The sequence below is a fragment of the Lissotriton helveticus genome, chromosome 12 (assembly GCF_964261635.1).
Source record: "Lissotriton helveticus chromosome 12, aLisHel1.1, whole genome shotgun sequence".
NCBI lineage: Eukaryota > Metazoa > Chordata > Amphibia > Caudata > Salamandridae > Lissotriton > Lissotriton helveticus.
Window position 1 is genome coordinate 102223756 of NC_136073.1, and position 20646 is coordinate 102244401.

At 45.8% G+C, this 20646-nt stretch overlaps 1 protein-coding gene across 1 annotated transcript in view; it reads right to left on the bottom strand.

The window, feature by feature from the left end:
- Window positions 1-17018: 17018 nt before the first annotated feature.
- LOC144797955 (vomeronasal type-2 receptor 26-like) overlaps window positions 17019-20646 on the bottom strand; it is a 39886-nt gene continuing 36258 nt past the window's right edge. The window contains exon 5 of the mRNA XM_078668760.1: window positions 17019-17941. Coding sequence (XP_078524886.1) covers window positions 17019-17941 — 923 coding nt within the window. The remainder of the gene's footprint in view (window positions 17942-20646) is intronic.

Here is a 20646-nt window from a genome sequence, read left to right on the forward strand (position 1 = left end):
ACTGTTCCCATGAGGCACAGGCTCCAGACTGATTTGCATGTAGCCCTGAACATGGGAAGTTAGCTAAGAACGATGATGGATTGAACCCAGATCTGTGACTGCAGGTGAGTGTCTGAAAAGTTTCAGCTCTCTGTCTATCATCTCCTTGTGTTTTCTTTGTTTGCCCTTAGTAAATTTACTCCATTGGTCTGAGACGGACTATGGTTGTGTTAGGGTACCCCTGATCCACAGGCTCGTGAACACTCAAACGCTGGACCCCTTTTTCTTCCTTTGGATTAGAACTTTGCAACTTTTTCAAACTTCTTGACTCCCAGATTTTCACTGGGACCAAATTACTTGCTGTATCTGACCTAGGCTCCTTCACGTTCTGCCTCGAATTGTGTCTCGGTCCCAGTTTACCGTGACCACTGAACTTTGTGCTTCTCAGAGCTATTTTCATTTATACTTTTAGAAATTCTTAATCTGTCACGTGTGTTGTATGTGCTCCTCCAATTTTTTTGCAGCATATTCAGTCTTTCTTTCCCTGGGAGGGGGGGACAGATAGGAACAATAGACCCCAATCTGCCTCCCCAGGGGGCAAAAATCACTAGGCACCTGTGATTTTTTTTAATGGTAGATTTTGGGGTGGGGCAGTCTGATATTGGCATGCCAATATCTCCTCCACATAATTCTACAATCTTCCCCCCAATGAGACACATGGGGACAATAGCCTCTGATCTGCTCTGTGGGGGGGGGCAGAAAGCCCACTAGGCACCATAAATTTTAAGGTATCATTTTTATCGGAAGACTGGAGGGAATGCTGAGTGGTAGGAAATGTGCGCTGTGTGCTAATTTTCCAAACAGATATAGGAAAATGTGTCTTTTTATCTAAATTTGAGATTTTCAGCAGATTCTGGGAAGGAAAATGTTGGGGGATCAATGCAAGCCACACCGCCATAGATTCCCGCGGATGTCTAGTTTTCAGGAATGTGTGTGTTTTTTAGGTTCCACTAGATGTCTCCAAGCCAGGGACTAAAACACAGGTGCCCACCTAACTATCACAAAACCTGGTTTTTCAAGGGGGTCACTGAGTTTTTTGTCCCGGGCTCAGTGGCTATCTAGGGAAACCTACCAAACGCAGACATTTCTGAAAACTAGACACCCAGGGGAGTCCAGGAAGATGTGGGTTGCATAGATCTCCCAACAATTTTCTACCCAGAATCCCCTGCAAACCTCAAATTAGGTTTAAAAATCTAATTTTCCTCACTTTTCTTTGTGGGAAAGTTGTGGGATCACTAGGCTACAAGAAATGTCCTACCACCCAGCGTTCAATCAGGTTTCCCGATAAAAATGGTACCTCACTTGTGTGGGTGTGCCAAGTACCCACGACAGGCATGGGCCCAAAATCACCTATCACAAAACGATCTGCTTTCGCAAGCAGGGTCACCTGGGTTTTAGGCCTCGGCAGCCATCTAGGAAAACCTACCAAACTCACACATTTCTGAAAACTGGACACCCAAAGGAGTTCAGTGAGGTATGGCTTGTGTGCATCCCCCAACATTTTCCTACCCAGAATTCCCTACAAACCTTAAATTTAGCTGAAAAAATCTACTTTTTTCTCACGATTTTTTGTCGAAAGGTTGTGGCATCAACTGGGCGCCTAAAATGTTCAACCACCCAGCGTTCCATCAGGAATCCAAATAAAAATGGTACCTCACTTGTGAGGGCGGGCAAAGTACATGTGACAGGCAAGGGCCCAAAATGTATTGTATAGACATCAAAATTACCATTTACAAAATGACCTTGTTTTGCAAGTGGGGAACCTGCGTTTTTGGTCTCGGGCTCGGCGTCCATATAGGGAAACCTACCAAACATACACATTTCTGAAAACTAGACACTTGGTCAGCCCAGAGATATGTGTGTTGCATGAATCCCCCAAAATTTGCCGTCACATCCTCTACTCAACCCATCTGTTTTCCATGTATAAAGAAATCTCTTTTTGCTTTCAGCCACTTTTATCTTGTACTCAGACTGATGATCTCCATCAATTGAATCATGCCTCATAGTTAAGGAGTTTACAGTGAGGGTATCAGGACCCTAAATATACTAGAGAAGAGTGTAACAGATACTGAATTATGGAGCAACGGCTAAGCATCAGATACTGCTGCCTAGGATTTTCCATTTGATAAGGAACCACCATGACCAAAAGATTGGAACGCAAAAGACCAGGCATCGATGAAGGGTGTATCGTGTATGGATATCATGCTGATTTGAGCAGGATACCCAAGTAGGGCCGCTAGAAGCAATTACTGTAGCCAAGATGAATGGCAACTTAGGGCCAGATGTAGGAAGCCTATTACCAGTGGGTAAGGACTAAAATTAACGAATGTCGGCCGTTACCGACCGGTAATAGGCTTTTCTGATGTAGAGGCCTAAATTAAGGATCCGGGAAGTTCTGTAATACGTACAAAAAGCAAGGCAGGGACATTATCTTGATGAGTGCTTCTCTTCCTAACAAAGAGAGAGGGAGTGCCTTCCATGCTGGAGTATCTTGTTTCAATCATTGTACGGGTGGGGTTCATTTGCAGTTATAGCGGAGCTGGGGGTCAGACGTCAGGTATCTACCCAAATATATAAAGCCCTCTGTGTTGACTTGGATTGGGCAGTCCCTTGGAATGGCGGGACAGTCCCCATGCATTACGTATAGTAGCGATTTGCTCCAGTTAATGGAGTAGCCAGAGAATCTCCTGAAAATTGTGAATATGTCTGCCACTGCTATCAGCGACTTCTTGGGGGCGGGCAGAAACAACATGATATCATCCGCATACAGTGATATGTTGTCCTCCCATGACGGGCCTACCTCAATCCACGTATGACCGGGTCTCTGCGGATCCATGCCACTAGGGGCTCGAACGCTAGGGCAAAGACTAGAGGGAAGAGGAAACACCCCTGCCTAGTGCCGCATCCTAACTCAAAAAATCGCAAATGGTCTGTTATTCACTACAACCTGTGCCTAGGGCTTGGTATAAAGGAGCCTGATCTATCGGGTGAATCCCTCCCCAAATCCCAACTTCTTTAGTACTGCAAACAGGTTATGTTATGTTATGTTATTTTATGTTATTAATACTTATAGAGCTAGCCATTACCCTATCCTCTGTCCTGGCGCTAAGTACTGATTGCCTGGGAAGCATAACATAAGCCTAACAGTAAGAGAAAAGCCAGAAATTAGATCTGGGGCATTTCTAAGTTGGAACGGGAGTTCATTCCAGGCTTTAGCTGCACAATGAACAAAACTTCTCCCTCCCCAATTAGTTTTTTTAAAGAGGGGGGTCTGAACGAGTTTAGATCCAGAGGATCTGAATGTCCTCCCTGGAGTATACCAAGAACATTTCTTCCGCATGAAATCCGGACCAATGCCGTTGACCGCCTTAAAGACAATAGACAGTGCTTTAAAGCATCATCTTAACGGAATAGGAAGCCAGTGAAGTTTTTTAAGATCTCCCTTGACCGAGGTAAACCTTGATGTTCCAGTCAGCACTCTAGCTGCCACGTTCTGGACCAATTGCAACCTGTTCATATGTTGTTTTTGAACATTAAGATATAAACTGTTGCAATAGTCTAGACGCGACATTATGAGTGCTGTCGCCACAGTCCTGAGATTATCTTTGGTCAGGAAGACCTTTATGTTCTTAATAATTCTGAGGACCATAAAACATGCTTAGGTCACCATGTTAACTTGATCTGCCATGGTGAGTTTATTGTCCACGATGATCTCCAGATTCTTGGCTTTCCTAGATGGTTCAGGACACAAACCTAAATCCTCAGGCCACCAATCCGGTGTCCAGACCAAAGGGTTGTTACCTAATTTCAAAACCTCGGTCTTACCCGAGTTTAATTTTAAGCAGTTGGAGGACATCCAGGCTGAAATAGAACCCATACACTCATGAGCTATTCTATGGTGCCGAATGCTATTGTGGCGTCTAGAGAGACTACGATTGCTGGTTCTCTTAACGTGTCCAACTTCCCCATTACTCTATGAAACTGCCGGAGGTTTATGGCTGTGTTCCGGTGGGGATGAAGCCTGACTGGTCGGGGTGGACCAGGTCACGATCACATTTATCAATCGGTTGGCCTGCATATTAGCGAGAATTTTGGGCTCTGCGTTCAGAAGGGAGACGGGTCTATATGATGTACAATTCAGTCTGGCCTTGCCCTCTTTGTAGATTGTGACTATTGTGGCTACACGCTAGTCTAGTGGCAACTCTCCTCGCTCCTTACTCTCCGTGAACATAGCTCTCAGCCAAGGGGCCAATTTATCCGGCTCAAGTTTATACTGCTGAATTGACAGGCCATTAGGACTCGATGCTTTGCCCGCCTGAAGACTTCTAATCCCCGTTGCTATTTCGTCATCAGAGAATTCACTGTCTAAGACTGTTTGTTTCTCAGGTGGCAGGAGAGAAACGGCAAAATCCCTGAGCATTGACTGGGAGTCTTCTTCTGATTGGTGGGTGTGTGCTTCGTAGATACAACTATAATGGGCTGCAAAAGTGTTTGCTATTGCTTGTGGGTCAGTGAGTGTCTGGCTATCTTTATCGATTATTTCCAGAACTAATCTGGATGCCATATCTTCTTTGTCCAACCATGGCAGGAGTTTCCCGGCCTTGTCCCCCAGATTTATACTCTACCCTCCGATTCCCTAGCAAGAGACTTCGCCCTCTCCATTGCTATCGCCTTGTATTAGTCCCTTTTTAGCTGTAGGGTGTGTGTCTTTTCGGGCGTCACCCCCTCCACTAACCCCCTTTCTAGATCAAGGATTGCACTCTCCACATCCACCAGGTCCTTCATTTTGTCTTTTCATTTACCCACTATTAGGGAGAGTGCTTGCCCCGAATCACTGTTTTGAATGCTTCTCACAGTGTCTGGGAGGAGTCGACTGTGCCCTCATTCTCTTGGGAATAGTGATCTATGGTTTCCACTAGGGCCTTGCGTATGGCAGGTTCTCGGCGGAGCCACGGGTTGATGGAGGCCATTCTGCCCTCCCCTTTCCTCCCCAGCACCACCTGTGTCCAGACAGGGGAGTGATCGGAAATACCTCTTGCCAGATGTCTTATTTCACGGATATTTGTCAGCTGTGTGGAGGGGACGACAATGTAGTTGATTCATGAAAAACTGTTATGTGCCCCGGAATAAAATGTGTGTTGGATACTATCTGGCTGGAACACTCCCATGTATCAGCCAAACCAAGCACTTCCAGAAAATCCAGCAACCATCTCGCCCTGTACCAGTGTCTCGTGGGGGACTTCTGTCTAACTCTCCAGAAACAACCAAATTAAAATCTCCTCCTATTAGTAACAAGCTTTCCGGTAGTGAGAGCAGCACCGTTCCAAGCTCCTTGAATGTGCGGGCCTGCAGTTCCGGTGGGACATAGACTGACAAACAGGTGACCACACACCACTCCCACTGCCCCATGATGCCTATATATCACCCTAAGCCATCTGCCCAGGTAGATTGGATCATGAAGGGAGGGGAGTTGCGCACCATTATTCCCACCCCACAACAACCGGTGGTAAAGCCAGCAGGTGCCACTAATTTATAACCCCATTTGTTTAGTGCCCTACAAATATGGCCCATCAGATGGGTCTCCAGATGGAAGACCATCTCTGGCATTTGCCTCCTGTTGTATTGCAACACCACACTGCGCTTGATCTTGTCCCGCAACCCATTTACGTTCCATCTCAATACCTTTAGATTGCAGACCTCTTTCATGTGTAATTAGGTAGTCCATAACCGTCTTCTCTCCCCATGTAACAGTATTCCTCTGTGCTGATTCAAAACATACAAAACACACACCTTTAACCCAATAACAAAAACCCCCCTCCCTGCCCCCTGCACTTTGGGCTCCAACCGGTCCATGTTCCTAACTTGCAGAGTGCCTGTCGCCCAACGTAAACTAAAAGTAGTAATGTGGGTGTGTAAGAATCGTTCCGTTCCTCCCCCCCCCCCAAAAAAAATACAGAAAATATCTCATCTGCTCTTCAGGATGGTGAGTCCCACGATCTGTGCCTTGCTGGGCACTGCTGAACTCCTTAACAACGTCTGTCCTCGTGTCTTGAGTCGTAGGGCTCTCGCCGCTGCTGGAGGCCATAGAATTACACCAAGGATGTACAGTGTCCTAGTCCATTAGCTATGTTATGGCTGGAGTAGCGCATTAGTCCACAGTTCGGGGGTCACACTCTCCAACCAGTTTTCTGCCGAATCCGGGGTGTCGAAGAACCACGTTTTACCATCGCTTTCGACTCGCAGTCGTGCGGGATACAGCATGGCGTATTTCAAACCTCAATGTCTCTGAGCTTCTTCTTTACCCCAGGAAAGATCTGCATTGCCGCTGTACTGCCTGCGTAAAATCGGGAAAAAGTAAATAGTTGCGTTGTCATACTTGGCCTGCCCTAGCGTTCTGGAGGAACACATCCCTGTCGTGGTAGTTCAACACTCGTGCAAGCATCAGCCATGGAGGGGGGCTCCCGGTTTTGGCCGCCCATCTGGGACTCAGAGCACTCTTTCTATAACAAAGAATTTCAAGAGGCCTTTAGGTTGAAGGTGTTTGAGTATGAGTTCCTCAATGAATAGGTCAGGGGTCTGCTCCTCTGCGCTCAGACTCTCCCGAAATGCGCATGTTATTGCGATGGGTGCACCCCTGGTAGTCATCAAGTTTACTTACCGCAAACTTGCAAAAGGTTTGCAGCTACGGTATTTTGGTCTGCAACTGGGAGGTGTCGTCGACCAGTCTCGTTGTAGTGATTTCCAGTTGTTTGACCTTTTTGCTCATTTGCGCCAGATTCACTCATATTAGTGTTACGTTGGTGGATATCACGTCCGTCATCTGCTCCAGGGACAACCTCACTCCAGAAATGGCTCGCATGATGTCTTTAAGCACGGGCTCCATAGGGTTGTTGTCCGTTCCACTGCCTGTCTTATCCTTGGTCTGCTGGCCCTGGGGCAAGGCCTTCGGGCACGTGTAGCGATCCAATTTATTTTGCTGGACCGTTCTGGACTCCTTTGAGTTCGACATTACGTTAGGGTTCTGCTTCATCGCAAGGGTAGTTACAGGTAGTGCCTTTCGTGATTATTATTATTATTATTTTTTGCATTTGTATGGCGCTCAGCTACCCATCAAGGGTTTCCCTGGTTTACCTCCACTGCTCCCCTCACGCTGGCGGTCTGCACCCTCTAGGCCCGTGAAGTCAATGTGCTTGACCCCTCGCAGTCAGTCACAGTGAGTGAGGGGTTCCAGTTCTACTGTTCGTTCTTGTAGGCCATGCCGCACACTCACTTCTAGGCCTCAAGTGGAAGTGTCCTGTTTACCTTCCCCCCATTTTTCGATCAATCACCTTCACTTTCTCTCCTTGTTCCGCTTGCCTTGCATTCATTGCTGGGTTCGCCCCAGCCCCTCCGGGGAACGGGGATCTTGCTGGTAGATGAAGCAGGGATATTTACTCCGGTGGGCCGAGGTGAGCCGGGGTTGGGCTGAACGTCCCCTGCGCAGTTGCAGGCTCTCTGGTGGCACTGAATGCGGCACTCGTTTTTCACACTGCACTCACGTGTGGGAGGGCGAATGTGATCTGGGTCTTAGTTCAGGGCATGTCCAACGGGACCGACCCGACTGTCGGGGCTCGCTCTCAGCCGGCACCACCGTTCGTCGTCACATCAGCGGCCGTTCCCGTTACTCCACCACCCGGCTGCAGAGCTCATGGAGGTCGCCGCCAAACTTTGACGAATCTCCAATGTGCTTGGGCGCACAGCCACAATGAAGGCATCGGCATATTCAGTATATATTCCAGTGCTTGGTTGCAAGTTTTGGGATCGGATATTAGTGGCGGATCAATGCGGGGAAGGGGTTTGTAGACAGAGCTCATCTAACCAGCGGCCGCCATCGATTGCCACTTGGCCACGCCCCCCAGGCTGCACACGTTTTGTTGGCAACATGTTTATTTGCTTCCCAAATATATAGCATGGGTTTGTTTCTCATTGAGAATACAGTCTTTGTTATTATTCGAGGAGTCATATCTAACACTAGTGGATATACTTGTACTGTATAGACGTGAGACTCCAATAAAAATATGGTATTAGAAGTATTAAAAATAACAACAACATCCAAGTTGCTAATACATTCCTAGACACTGTTCTGCTTATTTATATTTCTCTGTCAGCAGTGTCATGCTGAGCTTTCAGATGTAAATGCTGACAAAAACGCACTATTGGGCATATCTCTCCATTGATATGTGTCAGAGGGCTGGGAAAAAGTTTTACTGAAGTAAGGAGCCAGCTTTAGACAATGGAAGCACCCCCAAACTAGTAGGAGGAGCAGGATTCTTTTCTTAAAGTCACATGAGCATAAAAAAAAATCAGTTTTCCTGAATTAAAGAACAAGCAGAAGTTCTATTCTCCCAGAGATGATGTGAAAATTATCAGAGATTTTCAGACTGACTTGTGAGAGGCTTGTATGTCACAAAATTGTGTACTGAAAAAGTGTCATTATTATTCTGTCCTAAATATCATTTACAAAAATATAGTTACATTCATTCATTCATTTCAAAGCTTTATTCGACTTTTAGTCATAAAAGCAAACCTCCTAACCATAGTACAATAAATACTAAGCATAAAAAACAGTTCATTAAAACCATATTAAACAACAAAAGTCGAATGCTGATAGGTTATAAAATATGTATACATACATTTTAAAAATTCATTAGAGAAGGTTATAAAAGAACAGGCAAGATTAAAAAAGGGGCAGTTGATAATCCATATTAACTAGTAGGCTTTAGAGCACGTAATCTTATTACCCACGCCCAGGCCAAAAATTTTGCTACGCCTATTACCAGTGTTGTAGAGGAATCAGATGTTAAAATTCTAAGGGCTTGCGAACAACAGCGAGTGCCCATATTTTTACAAACTGGTTTTAGCCACTTTCGACGAGGGGAAACATACAAAGGGCAAGAAAAAAGCAGATGTGCAATATCCTCTATTTGATTTTTACAATGATCACAGTAAGCGACCTGCAATGAAGACCAGTTATGTCTAAAAGCATTCACTGGAAGTGTTCCCACGCGAAATTGAAAATATAATTTCCTGTCAAATGGACGTTCAATTAAGTCCCAATATTTTTCATATAATGGAAGTTGTTTGGTGTCCAAAAAGCGTGATGACAGGGTAGATTGCAGGCCTTTGCGATACAATGTAGCATATACCGAGTCCCAATAGATGTCCTTCAGTTGCTTTTTTGTTGGGAATAAGGCGACATCCTTATTGCCCCACAAATAGTCTAGGCCCAGTTTCCCCAATGTACCCCGGAGCTCCTTTAGCCAGACAATGCAGTGAAAACGGTCAAAATTCACAACGTCAAAAAAAGCTGATGCATAGTGACTTAACTCTGGGGTTACCATTAGGCGCCTCCAATACAACAAAGGACGTAGGTGAGCAATGTCTTCAATATTTCTCCTGCCTAGTTCCATCTTTAGTGGGATTATGGGGGTACTTTGTGGGGCCCCAACAAGCCCTCGCAAAAATCTATTTTCCGCCCGCCCCAAATCACCTAAGGTTTGAAAATCCCCATAACTCAGACCCATATAAGCATGCGCTCAGTACCTTCATACTATAAATTTCGAGTGCACAGTTAATGGGTCTTGTCAAGGATGTGTTATGTTTAATGGAAACTGCACCTGCTAGCTGGTTAAATTTTAGGGATGCCATATTAATATGTGATTTCCATTTCATATCATGTTGGAGAATAATTCCTAGGTAAGTAAAGGCATCTACCTTTTCCAGTGGTTCGCCCTTGAATTTTATCACCCCCTTGAAAGCCGATTGGGAACTTAGACACATACATTTAGTTTTACTAGTGTTTAATTCCAGACCACGACTGTCACAGAAGTCCCCAAAAGCGTCGACCGCTTTCTGCAAACCACTGGGCGTACGTGATAGTAAGAGCGTATCGTCCGCGAACATTAGTACGGGGACGTGTACACCTGCTACGAGTGGAGCATCGGTTGGGGATTTATTTAAGTGCTCCACAATTCCGTTTATATAGATTGAAAAAAGCGTTGGGGCCAGGACACATCCTTGCCTCACCCCCCGTTCAACTGGAAAAGGGGCCGTCACTTCCCCCTGTTTGCCCCACCTTATTTTTGCAAAGTTATTTTCGTGGAGGTGGACAAGTAAAGTAAGGAGCTCTCTGCTAATTCCCACATCGGCCAGTGTTTCCCACAGTTTTTCTCTCGGGACCAGGTCAAATGCGGCTTTTAAGTCCACAAAGACTGCGTACAATGTGCCATTTCGGAGTGTAACATTTCTCCAATAAATGACTAGGAAATAAAAAACTTGGTCAACACTGCTAGTCAAAGGGCGAAAACCCGCTTGGTATGGCGACAATATGTTATGGTCTTCGATCCACTGCTGTAATTTATTCTGGACCAGTCGACCCATTATTTTCTGCGCAGTATCAATTAGGCTAATGGGTCTATAATTTTTTGCCTGTGTTATATCCCCCTTTTTGAATATAGGGATAATTTCAGCCCCTTTCCACGAGGCTGGGACTTCTCCACCCATAGCTATTGCATTAGCCAACCAAGTAAAATATGTGCACCAAGAAGACCGGTCTGATAAAAAAACATCTGCTGGGATGCCATCCATGCCTGGTGCTTTTCCGCATGACACGCAGTCCAGTGCCAGGCTAACCTCCTTTTCAGTAAATATTTGATCGTTATAAAGGACAGTTTGGGGGAGAGATATGGATGCATATCTCGGGTTTCTGGCATACTGGGGTTGAAAAAAATCATTCCAGCCTTCCTGTGACACATGATTTTGTGGTTGGGCTGCTACCCCACCTCTATTCCATTTAACCAGGGCCCAAAACCGCTTTGAATCTTTGTTAGAACAGGCCTGTTTTAGCTCGATCCAGCCCTCTTCATCCCAGCGCCTCTTTGATTGCTTTTGTGTCAGCCTATAGATGTCTCTTGCCCTTTTAACGGCTATAGGGTTTCCTATTTTCAATTCTATACTTAATTTTTGTCTTGCTAATCTACAGCTTTTATCATACCAGCCTTTAACGGCTTGGTATTTTTTAGGTACAGTTGGGTCTACTGTTTTAACGAAAAAGCTTTGGAGTTTATTAAATAAATTTTTGTGGGCCTCCATCATGTATTCCACGAAGTTAGAGTTCCCATGGTGCATCTTGATAGCGCTAACCTCTTCTTTTACTAAATTTTTCAGATGTTCTAATTTTCTTTCATCCCCTAGCAACGTTCCCCATTTCAGATGTCTTTGATTATTGGAACACACAACATCTTGTGTTACCATCTGCTTATTATTTATGGGTACATTAGATTCTTGATAGGGGTGAAATATCATATACAGAGGATGGTGGTCACTCTCCAAGCGTAATACAACTGCCATGTCTATTAGTTTGGACCATGCTCTTACATCGATTAAAAAGTAATCGATCCTGCTAGTTGCACGACATTGTCGAAGGTAAAATTCCCTTTCAGATCAGATTGTGTCCTCCCGTTCGTGGCTCTTAATCCTCTGGAGAGGCAGAGACTCTTTATCCTGATAGCCGTAGCACTCCATCTTTTTATGGGAGGAATCTCTAGTTGCGGTATTCCCCATCTACTGTCTTCCTCCGCTGTTAAACTTCTATCCTCTTCTCCCAGGGGCTCAAAGGTTGAATTGAAATCACCACCTAAATAATATGGGAATTAGGTGGAAGGGTTTCAACATCTTGTTCTAATGTTGTAAAAACTTCAGATGGGATACCTGTACCAACCCCCCTAGCATAGAGATTGTACAAAGCTACCTCTTGGCCATTAGGCCATCTGATGTTCAGTGCTAGGATGTCGTTGGATATTATATGCCTTTGTGATATGGTGCAAGTTAGTGCTTGGCGGACCCATATCAACAGTCCTCCAGAGGGACGCCCTTTTTCTCCTCTAGCTGCAGGTTTATAGAAGTTTAAATACCCCATACGAAATACTGGGTTAATTGACCAAGTTTCTTGCATCATGACTATGTCATGTCTGTCAATATACTCCACCCATTCGGGAGTTTCAAGCTTACTCGCTATTCCTGCTACATTCCAAGATATAAAAGTCAATGGTCGTTCTCCTAGAGTTGGACCAGGTGTTAATGTCACCTCCATATGTTCCCTGGGGTCCATAGTTAGCAATTCCCCCTGCTCAGGGCTTATCTCATCCCCAACTGTTAGGCTGATATTAGTTGGACCATCTGGCCCTGTTATAGGTATATTGCTGTTTGGATTTATAGTGACCTTATGATCTAGTACTGGATTTTGTATATGTTGGTTTAATGATTTGTCTAGTTGACACATTGAATGAGTCGACTGATGTTCCACTATTAGTCCTTTATCTATTGTAAGTCAGTCGCACTCGTTCAGATTAGACAATGCTGAAAATCTATTATCTAGGTTTAACCCCCATACATTAGATGGACCCTCCCTTGTTCTTCTACTGGCCACTGTAGACCATTTGGTTCGCAGAACACTCGGTTTTGATGCCAGGCCTTTCCTATTGTAGAAAAAGTCCAGGGAGAGTGGGATTAGTTCTGCCGTTCTCCGTTGAGGAGGGAATAGATTGTTCAGAATTTCTGGCAAAACTTCGGGGCTTTTAAGGTTCACAACCACACAGTCCCCAGAAAATTTCTTGGTCCCGCTCCCTATCCATTTTACCCGTCTTGCAGTTAGCAAATCTTCTGCCAGCTTATGTTTACCCCCAGGACACATATGCATGTTGTTGCTTAACCATTGAAGTGCCTTATTTAGTAATGATTCAGGGTGTTCTATCTGCCCTGTATTTAGAGGGGGGACATTGGCGAGTACCAGAATAAGGGGTGAAGCTTCTACAATTAGCTCCACAGGATTATTTTCTGGATCGGATCCCTGTAGTGTCCAATCCCCTGTAGGCTCTATGGGGACAGCACCAGGGAGATTAGTTTGTTCCGGACCAGGCTTCTGATTTTCCTGCTGAATTTGTGGTGGCTCTTCTACACCTGAGCTTGCGCTTTCTAATGGAATTTTTTCAGCCAATTTTTCTTTAAGCATTGTCGGCAATTCCTCCACTCTATCATTTGTTATTTTTAAATTGGCCTCCATTTTATTTATTTTAGCCGTGAGGTGATCAATTTTTGACAGTAAGGGTTTTACTAGCTGACTTAACTTAATGTCCAGCATGCCCATAAGTTTTTTTAGTATGCCATCATCCCACCCACGGCTCACATCTCCTTCACTTACATTCCCATCTACGATATTCTTGTTTGGCGGGGTAGCTGGCCTTTTCCTACTTGACCTTAACCCTTCCCTTTTTGAAGAAGTCTTAGAAGTCACTTTTGTTACTCTCGGAGCAGGAACAGGGGGTGATGGAGAGCTGGTATCTATTACCTCCATGTCTGGGGCTAGGTCATGCATAGAGACATTTAAAGGGCCCGGTATCGTTTCCACATTAGTAGCTAGATTTTCCTCAAGTGACACATTTTGTGATAGCCCCACATCCGGCCCTTGTGGAGCTGAGGAGAAGTCAATTGGGGTATCCAGAAGAATTAAGTCTGTTTGTAAGTTCTCATTTTGAGGCAAAGTCAAAGGGGTACCAAGACCCAACGAGGACCTCCGTTCATGGTTTATTTTTTCAACAACTTGTACCAGGTAGTTATCCATGGTATTGGCCGGGGCGATGAAATTCCTTCCTTTAGACATTTAGGTAACTAGTAACTGGTAATGTTCCTATTAACCTTGAACCCAATATAATCAGTATAGTCAATAGAAATCAAACAGGCCTCGTTACCTTCCGGTGTGACTCTCCCAAAGGACCTGGTTCAAGACAGGCTTAAATGAATAGTATGGAGCGATTTTTAAAGACTGAAGGTAGGTCATATATCCAGGTTATCTTAATGATGGCTCTTGTCTCCAGTGCATTAGATGACAGGGGGGTGGCCCGTCCCGTCACCCTAGGACCCCTGAGGGCCACAGAGGGCCCGCCCTTTGCCCGGGCTTCGCTCCGGGCGTCCCGCTCGCGTCCCGCGAGGCTGTGGTGACGTTGTTTTTATGCGCCTCCTGGCGCTTCCTCTACACGTGGACCCCAGCAGGGCTTCTGGGTGTTGTAGTCCCGCCCCTCGCCGGTCTCCGCTCAGCGGCTCCCGCTTTAGGTGGTAGAAGCGGTGGAGCGGCGGGAGACTGGCGGGTGGGTCCGCAGAGGGCTAGGCAGACACTGGACGTTTTTTGCTGATGCAGAAAGAGAAACACAGCGAGATTTGGCGCGACAGAGCAGGAACAGGAAACCCACAGTCAAAGGCGGTGACGCTGTTTTTATGCGCCTCCTGGCGCTTCCTCTACACGCGGACCCCAGCAGGGCTTCTGGGTGTTGTAGTCCTGCCCCTCGCCGGTCTCCGCTCGGCGGCTCCCGCTGTAGGTGGTAGAAGCGGTGGAGCGGCGGGAGACTGGCGGGTGGGTCCGCAGAGGGCTAGGCAGACACTGGACGTTTTTTGCTGATGCAGAAAGAGAAACACAGCGAGATTTGGCGCGACAGAGCAGGAACAGGAAACCCACAGTCAAAGGCGGTGACGCTGTTTTTATGCGCCTCCTGGCGCTTCCTCTACACGCGGACCCCAGCAGGGCTTCTGGGTGTTGTAGTCCCGCCCCTCGCCGGTCTCCGCTCGGCGGCTCCCGCTGTAGGTGGTAGAAGCGGTGGAGCGGCGGGAGACTGGCGGGTGGGTCCGCAGAGGGCTAGGCAGACACTGGACGTTTTTTGCTGATGCAGAAAGAGAAACACAGCGAGATTTGGCGCGACAGAGCAGGAACAGGAAAATATAGTTACATTGTATGTCCAATTTCGATTAATAACTTAGGGGAGGTATTATTCTTGAAATCAATAAATAGGACATGATATTTATTAAGGACAATATTATTACAACAATTTTCTAGACATTCCCCTAGCTCCAATACCCATGGCCAGATTTATCAAAGGATTACGTTGCCCTTGCGTCACCTTGAATGATTCAAGGGCAGCCCAATCCGTAAGTCAGATTTACCAAGCCACTCAAAGCCACCTTGTTTGAGTCTGTGTGACATAGCAAATCTGGAGTGAAGCCACACATCTCAAGTCACTTCCTTGCATTATTGTGGACCAGGAAGGTCTTGTGCGAGTGGAGAGTGTATGTTCTCACGCAGCCACCCACATATTTTGCCGCAATCTCAGGTTTACTAAAACTAGTATACACAATAACATATATTTTGGCACATTCTCAGATTTAATAACAGTAGTAAACTTAGGAATGTCACAAAATGCTATGCCTTCCAAAGAGAGGCACAAATAGAAGACTTATCTTTATTTCTCTTGATCTGTTCCTCTTTCTAGATGTGCTGCATTCTGATAAAGCCTCTAAGGATTGTTTTATGCATGAAGGTGTCCCTTCCTGCAGGAAAATGTTGTGGGCCGGGAAGGCAGCGCCTGACTATGGAGGGTCCAAAAAGAACGCTTGCAGAGGAAAGGGCCTGCCGGAGCACAGAGGCAAAGTCTGTGAAAAGTTAGCTTGGAGTCTGGGACAAAAGCGGGCAGGCAATTGGTAGCCAGGTTTGATACCCCCTCCCCCCAATGGTAGCAAAGCACCTGGTGGGAAGCCAGGAGAAGAAATGTGGCATGGGGCAGGAGGCCCATACCTTGACCTCTGCTCATTGGCCCACCCAGCCACACCAAAGAGTGGGTATCACAGTCAGAAGTTGGGAGAGGGCAAGGAGGTCTGTGTAAACAGAACAATGTGGACAGTCACGGTACTTACAGCCCAGGTCGGGCCACCCACTCAGATATCGGTAGCAAGGGAAGCCTGGCGACCGTTAGCGAGAGACAACAAAAAGGCGGGCTGTATAGCAAGGGGGGGGTGCTCTGCTGGAAGTGCTGGAAGAAGCTAGGAACCAATGAATCAGAATGTGATATTTTATAGATATGATATTGTGTGAAATCATGGAGCACGCGGATGAAAAGAAATGTGTGTGTTTATGTTTCATATTTCAAAATAAACTGTGGCCCTTATGCAGTGGCTAAGGATCTGACTTTGATTACCCAAAGGTGGGTAGGTTGGTGCCGGAGCAAGGCCGTAGATGAAAGTGGGTCACTCGTACATCTGGGAGGAGTTACAATCGTGCATGTACCACAGAAATCCTTTAAAAATGGCCTGAGCGTGCTTATGTTGGGCTAGGGTGCACCAGAGCAAGGAGAGAGCAGGGATGCTCCATATCTTAGTACATATAGTGCATTCCCATCTTCTCCCTGTCACGAAACGCAGCACAGCACGTTTCCTTGCTGTGTTGCTTTGCGTGACATTTTAGTAAAAATTGCCCCCAGTGTTTGCACTTTATCCCTGACTGGAGCGTTTTGCTTCCCTTCATCTCAGTTTGTTTGAGTAGAATTACATTTTTATTAGTAAAGCCAGCCCCATCCACTATTTTGGGTTTTAAATCCTGATCTACAGACCAAGCCCTCTTAAAATATACTGCCTACCATTATGGATGACATGTGACTTCTATCTCCTGTAGTCTTCAATGTCCTATGAGCATTTCTTACACATTGATTTTGACGCTTGAAGGATTCATTGTCTCCCTATAATGTGTGTGATATAAAGTGCTCTGACACCCTATACTGGTCTGATAGTACTGTCAATTGAATTAAACACATGTGACAGAGGGGCTATGGAAAGATGAAAGGCATAAATGGAGGTTGGTAGTAAGAGAATCTGTGTAGCAAGAGGTCTTTGGAGGGCCCAGGAAAGATTGCCGCACAGTGCACCACTAGCACAAAAGCCGTCCCTGCATAACATAGTTTTTTTAACATACTCCACATAGGGATCTGTCTTAGTTAACAAGTCAAAGAACCTCTTGTCTCACATTATGGAATCACACCAGCTAAAATTTGAGTATTGTATCACAAATATAGAAAACAGTTAGAAGGTGAATATTTTCCATTACATTGTCCACAGAGCTTACACATTTACACACACTCAAATTTGTTGTATTGTCTTTTTCCTATTAGTTGGTTCCTTGTGTTCTGAGTAGGTCTTAACAAAATGATATAGCATTTTGGAAGAAATATGCAGATGAATAACCCAGCGCTGGATGAGATGATTCCAAAGACTTCCACGGCAACCATGTATTTCCCTTGAGTGCTCAGATAGCCTGGGATGAAGGACATCCACACACTGAGGAACACCAGCATGCTGAACGTGATCCACTTTGCCTCATTAAAGCTGTCAGGCAAATTCCGTGCCAGGAATGCCATCAAGAAGCTAGCACAAGCCAAAAGACCCATATATCCCAGCATGCACCAAAGAGCAGAATCTGAACACTCATTGCACTGGAAGATGATTGTCTCAGTCTTCAATGTCATATTCTTCTCTGGGAAAGGAGGGCAGAGCAGCAGCCAGGTGGCACATACGAGGACTTGGACAAATGTGCAAACAGAGACAATAACCACAGGAACCCGGGGGTCAAGCCACCTCCTCATGTTACTGCTGGGCTTTGTGGAATTAAAGGCAATGACTACTATGATTGTTTTAGCTAAAACACAGGATAGACAGAGAACAAATATAATCCCAAATGCAGTTTGCTGCAGTAAGCATGTGATTACCTGTGGTTCTCCAATGAAGAGCAGAGAGCAAAGGAAACTGAGTGCCAGGCTACCAAGGAGAAGATAGGTCACCTTTCGATTGTTTGCTTTCACAATTGGAGTTTCTTTATATTTGATAAAAATGCGGTACACAATAATTGTAACTATGGCACACAACATCCCTGTAGCAGTCAGAACCAATCCAAGAGGCTCCTGATAAGAAAGGAATTCAATTTTCTTCATAAAGCAGTCAGTTCTCATCTCATTTGGCCACTGGTCTTCTGGACAACTCCAACAATTACTAGAATCTTGGGAAGAAATGTACAGCTTATTATTTTAACACTACTGCAACACAAAAATCACTGAATAACATTGTGAATTCTGCCTTTAAGAAAATGCATGCTGCAAAGGTCTGGGGAACCATAGATGAGATGTCCCTCCTGTAATAGGCATTGCATGATTCTGGTCTTGGGATGTGATATTGTAATAACTGATAGGACATTAAGGGCTAGATATACTAAGGGATTTTCCTGTTGCATATTGCAGAATCCTAATATCACTTAAGCAGGTCACACTGCCATCCCCTCCCATTCCTTAGTGTCAAACCAGAACTATTAATACGTAGGTTGCAAAAAGATGGTGCACATTTCATAACTGGTTGTGAGAAATCAGGACCGGTTTGCAATGTCCCCCATTTTTTGCCGCATTTTGAGTACTAGGTGCTGGTTTTCGACTGTGATTGTTTTCTAGACTGTGCTAACTAAACCCAGGGCCTGTTCTCTGATAAAAAGTACATGGTTAGGGTAATTTAATATTGGCAATGGCAGACCCCTGTAAGTCCCTGGAATATAATAAGGCAAGGGGTAGTCAAGCAATATATAAGTCCCTAGTATATAATAAGGCAGGGAGGTTTAGAGATCCAGAAGATTTCCTGCAAAAACGTGTGCATTGCTGAATTGCGTGCTGTCATTTTAAAAGCCAACCCTGCCTTGCAGGCTGCTTTTAAATTGAAATGATATGCAAATTTAACTTTGGAATTTCAGGTAGTTCCAAAGTCCCAAACAGCATTATTTTTACGTATAAGTCACCCTTAAGCTCCCCTCTGGGTGCCCCAGGTGTAGGGTACCTTATAACTATAATCAGGGACATTATAAATGACGTTTTATAAGCCCAAGCCCTGCGGAGGGAAAAACTGCCAATTCTGATTTTCGCCATTTAAGTGAATGGCTCCATACGATAACATTGAAATGTTTAACTTAAGTAGAAATATTGACACAAGCCATCTGAAATTATACATCAAGGTATCTAATTAATAGTTAAGATAAATCCAACAACTTGCCACTGTTAGATTTGTAATACCTACTACAGATAAGAAGTAATTAAACTTTATTTTCTGTGATCCTAAATCCTGCATTCCAGCTGCCCTCTCCTGATTGACCGGTACAAAAGGGGGTGGTGATGGACGGAGCATCTGAACAAATCAAACACACACACCCAGTCAAAAGATCTGGGTTTGATCCATCACCGTTCTTTAGCCCACTCTGCCACCCCAGTTCAGACATGGCTATATGCAAATCAGTCTGACCCTGTGCCTCATGGGAACAGTCCAGCCTGAACTGCCAAGCCATGCCTTCCCTGGACCGAAAACAAGCTTCCGAGGACCGGTTTATGGCATTCCAGCCGTCTTCAGCCCAGCTTGCTTGAGTCCAGTGGCAAAGTGAGCAAGGGACTCACGTCTGAGCATACCCTGCCACACTTATGGCGGCAAAGCGGTACAAAAGGGGGTGGTGATGGACGGAGCATCTGAACCAATCAAACACTCACACCCAGTCAAAAGATCTGGGTTAGATCCATCACCGTTCTTTAGCCCACTCTGCCACCCCAGTTCAGACATGGCTATATGCAAATCAGTCTGACCCTGTGCCTCATGGGAACAGTGCAGCCGGAACTGCCAAGCCATGCCTTCCCTGGACCGGAAACAAACTTCCGAGGACCGGTTTCTGGCATTCCAGCCGCCTTCAGCCCGGCTTGCTTGAATCCAGTGGCAAAGTGAGCAAGGGACTCACGTCTGAGCATACCCTGCCACACCACCCCCTTTTGTACCGCTTTTGGCCGCTATAAGTGTGGCAGGGTATGCTCAGACGTGAGTCCCTTGCTCACTTTGCCACTGGATTCAAGCAAGCCGGGCTGAAGACGGCTGTAATGCCAGAAACCGGTCCTCGGAAGCTTGTTTCCGGTCCAGGGAAGGCATGGCTTGGCAGTTCGGGCTGGACTGTTCCCATGAGGCACAGGGTCAGACTGATTTGCATATAGCCATGTCTGAACTGGGGTGGCAGAGTGGGCTAAAGAACGGTGATGGATTAAACCCAGATCCTTTGACTGGGTGTGAGTGTTTGATTGGTTCAGATGCTACGTCCATCACGACCCCCTTTTGTACCGCTTTTGGCCGCCATAAGTGTGGCAGGGTATGCTCAGACGTGAGTCCCTTGCTCACTTTGCCACTGGATTCAAGCAAGCCGGGCTGAAGATGGCTATGATGCCAGAAACCGGTCCTCGGAAGCTTGTTTCCGGTCCAGGGAAGGCTTGGCTTGGCAGTTCCGGTTGGACTGTTCCCATGAGGCACAGGGTCAGACTGATTTGCAGATAGCCATGTCTGAACTGGGGTGGCAAAGTGGGCTAAAGAACGGTGATGGATTAAACCCAGATCTTTTGACTGGGTGGGAGTGTTTGATTGGTTCAGATGCTCCGTCCATCACCACCTCCTTTTGTACTGCTCTCCTGATTGACCAGCCTTTCTGGGACTGAGCCAGAGCTGCTTGATGAGGTGTGAAGTATTCTGTCCGAGTTGACAATGGATTTACTGTGGGTCAAGATTTTAGCTGCAGAAGCCAAAAGGCAGGAAGAGGGTGGGTAAGCCAAACTGGTCTTCAAAGGGAGAATGCCAGTTTGGGACCAGGACAGGGTGACCCCCACATTTTGCACCCCCAGTTACAATGAATGAGTCAGGTGGTTG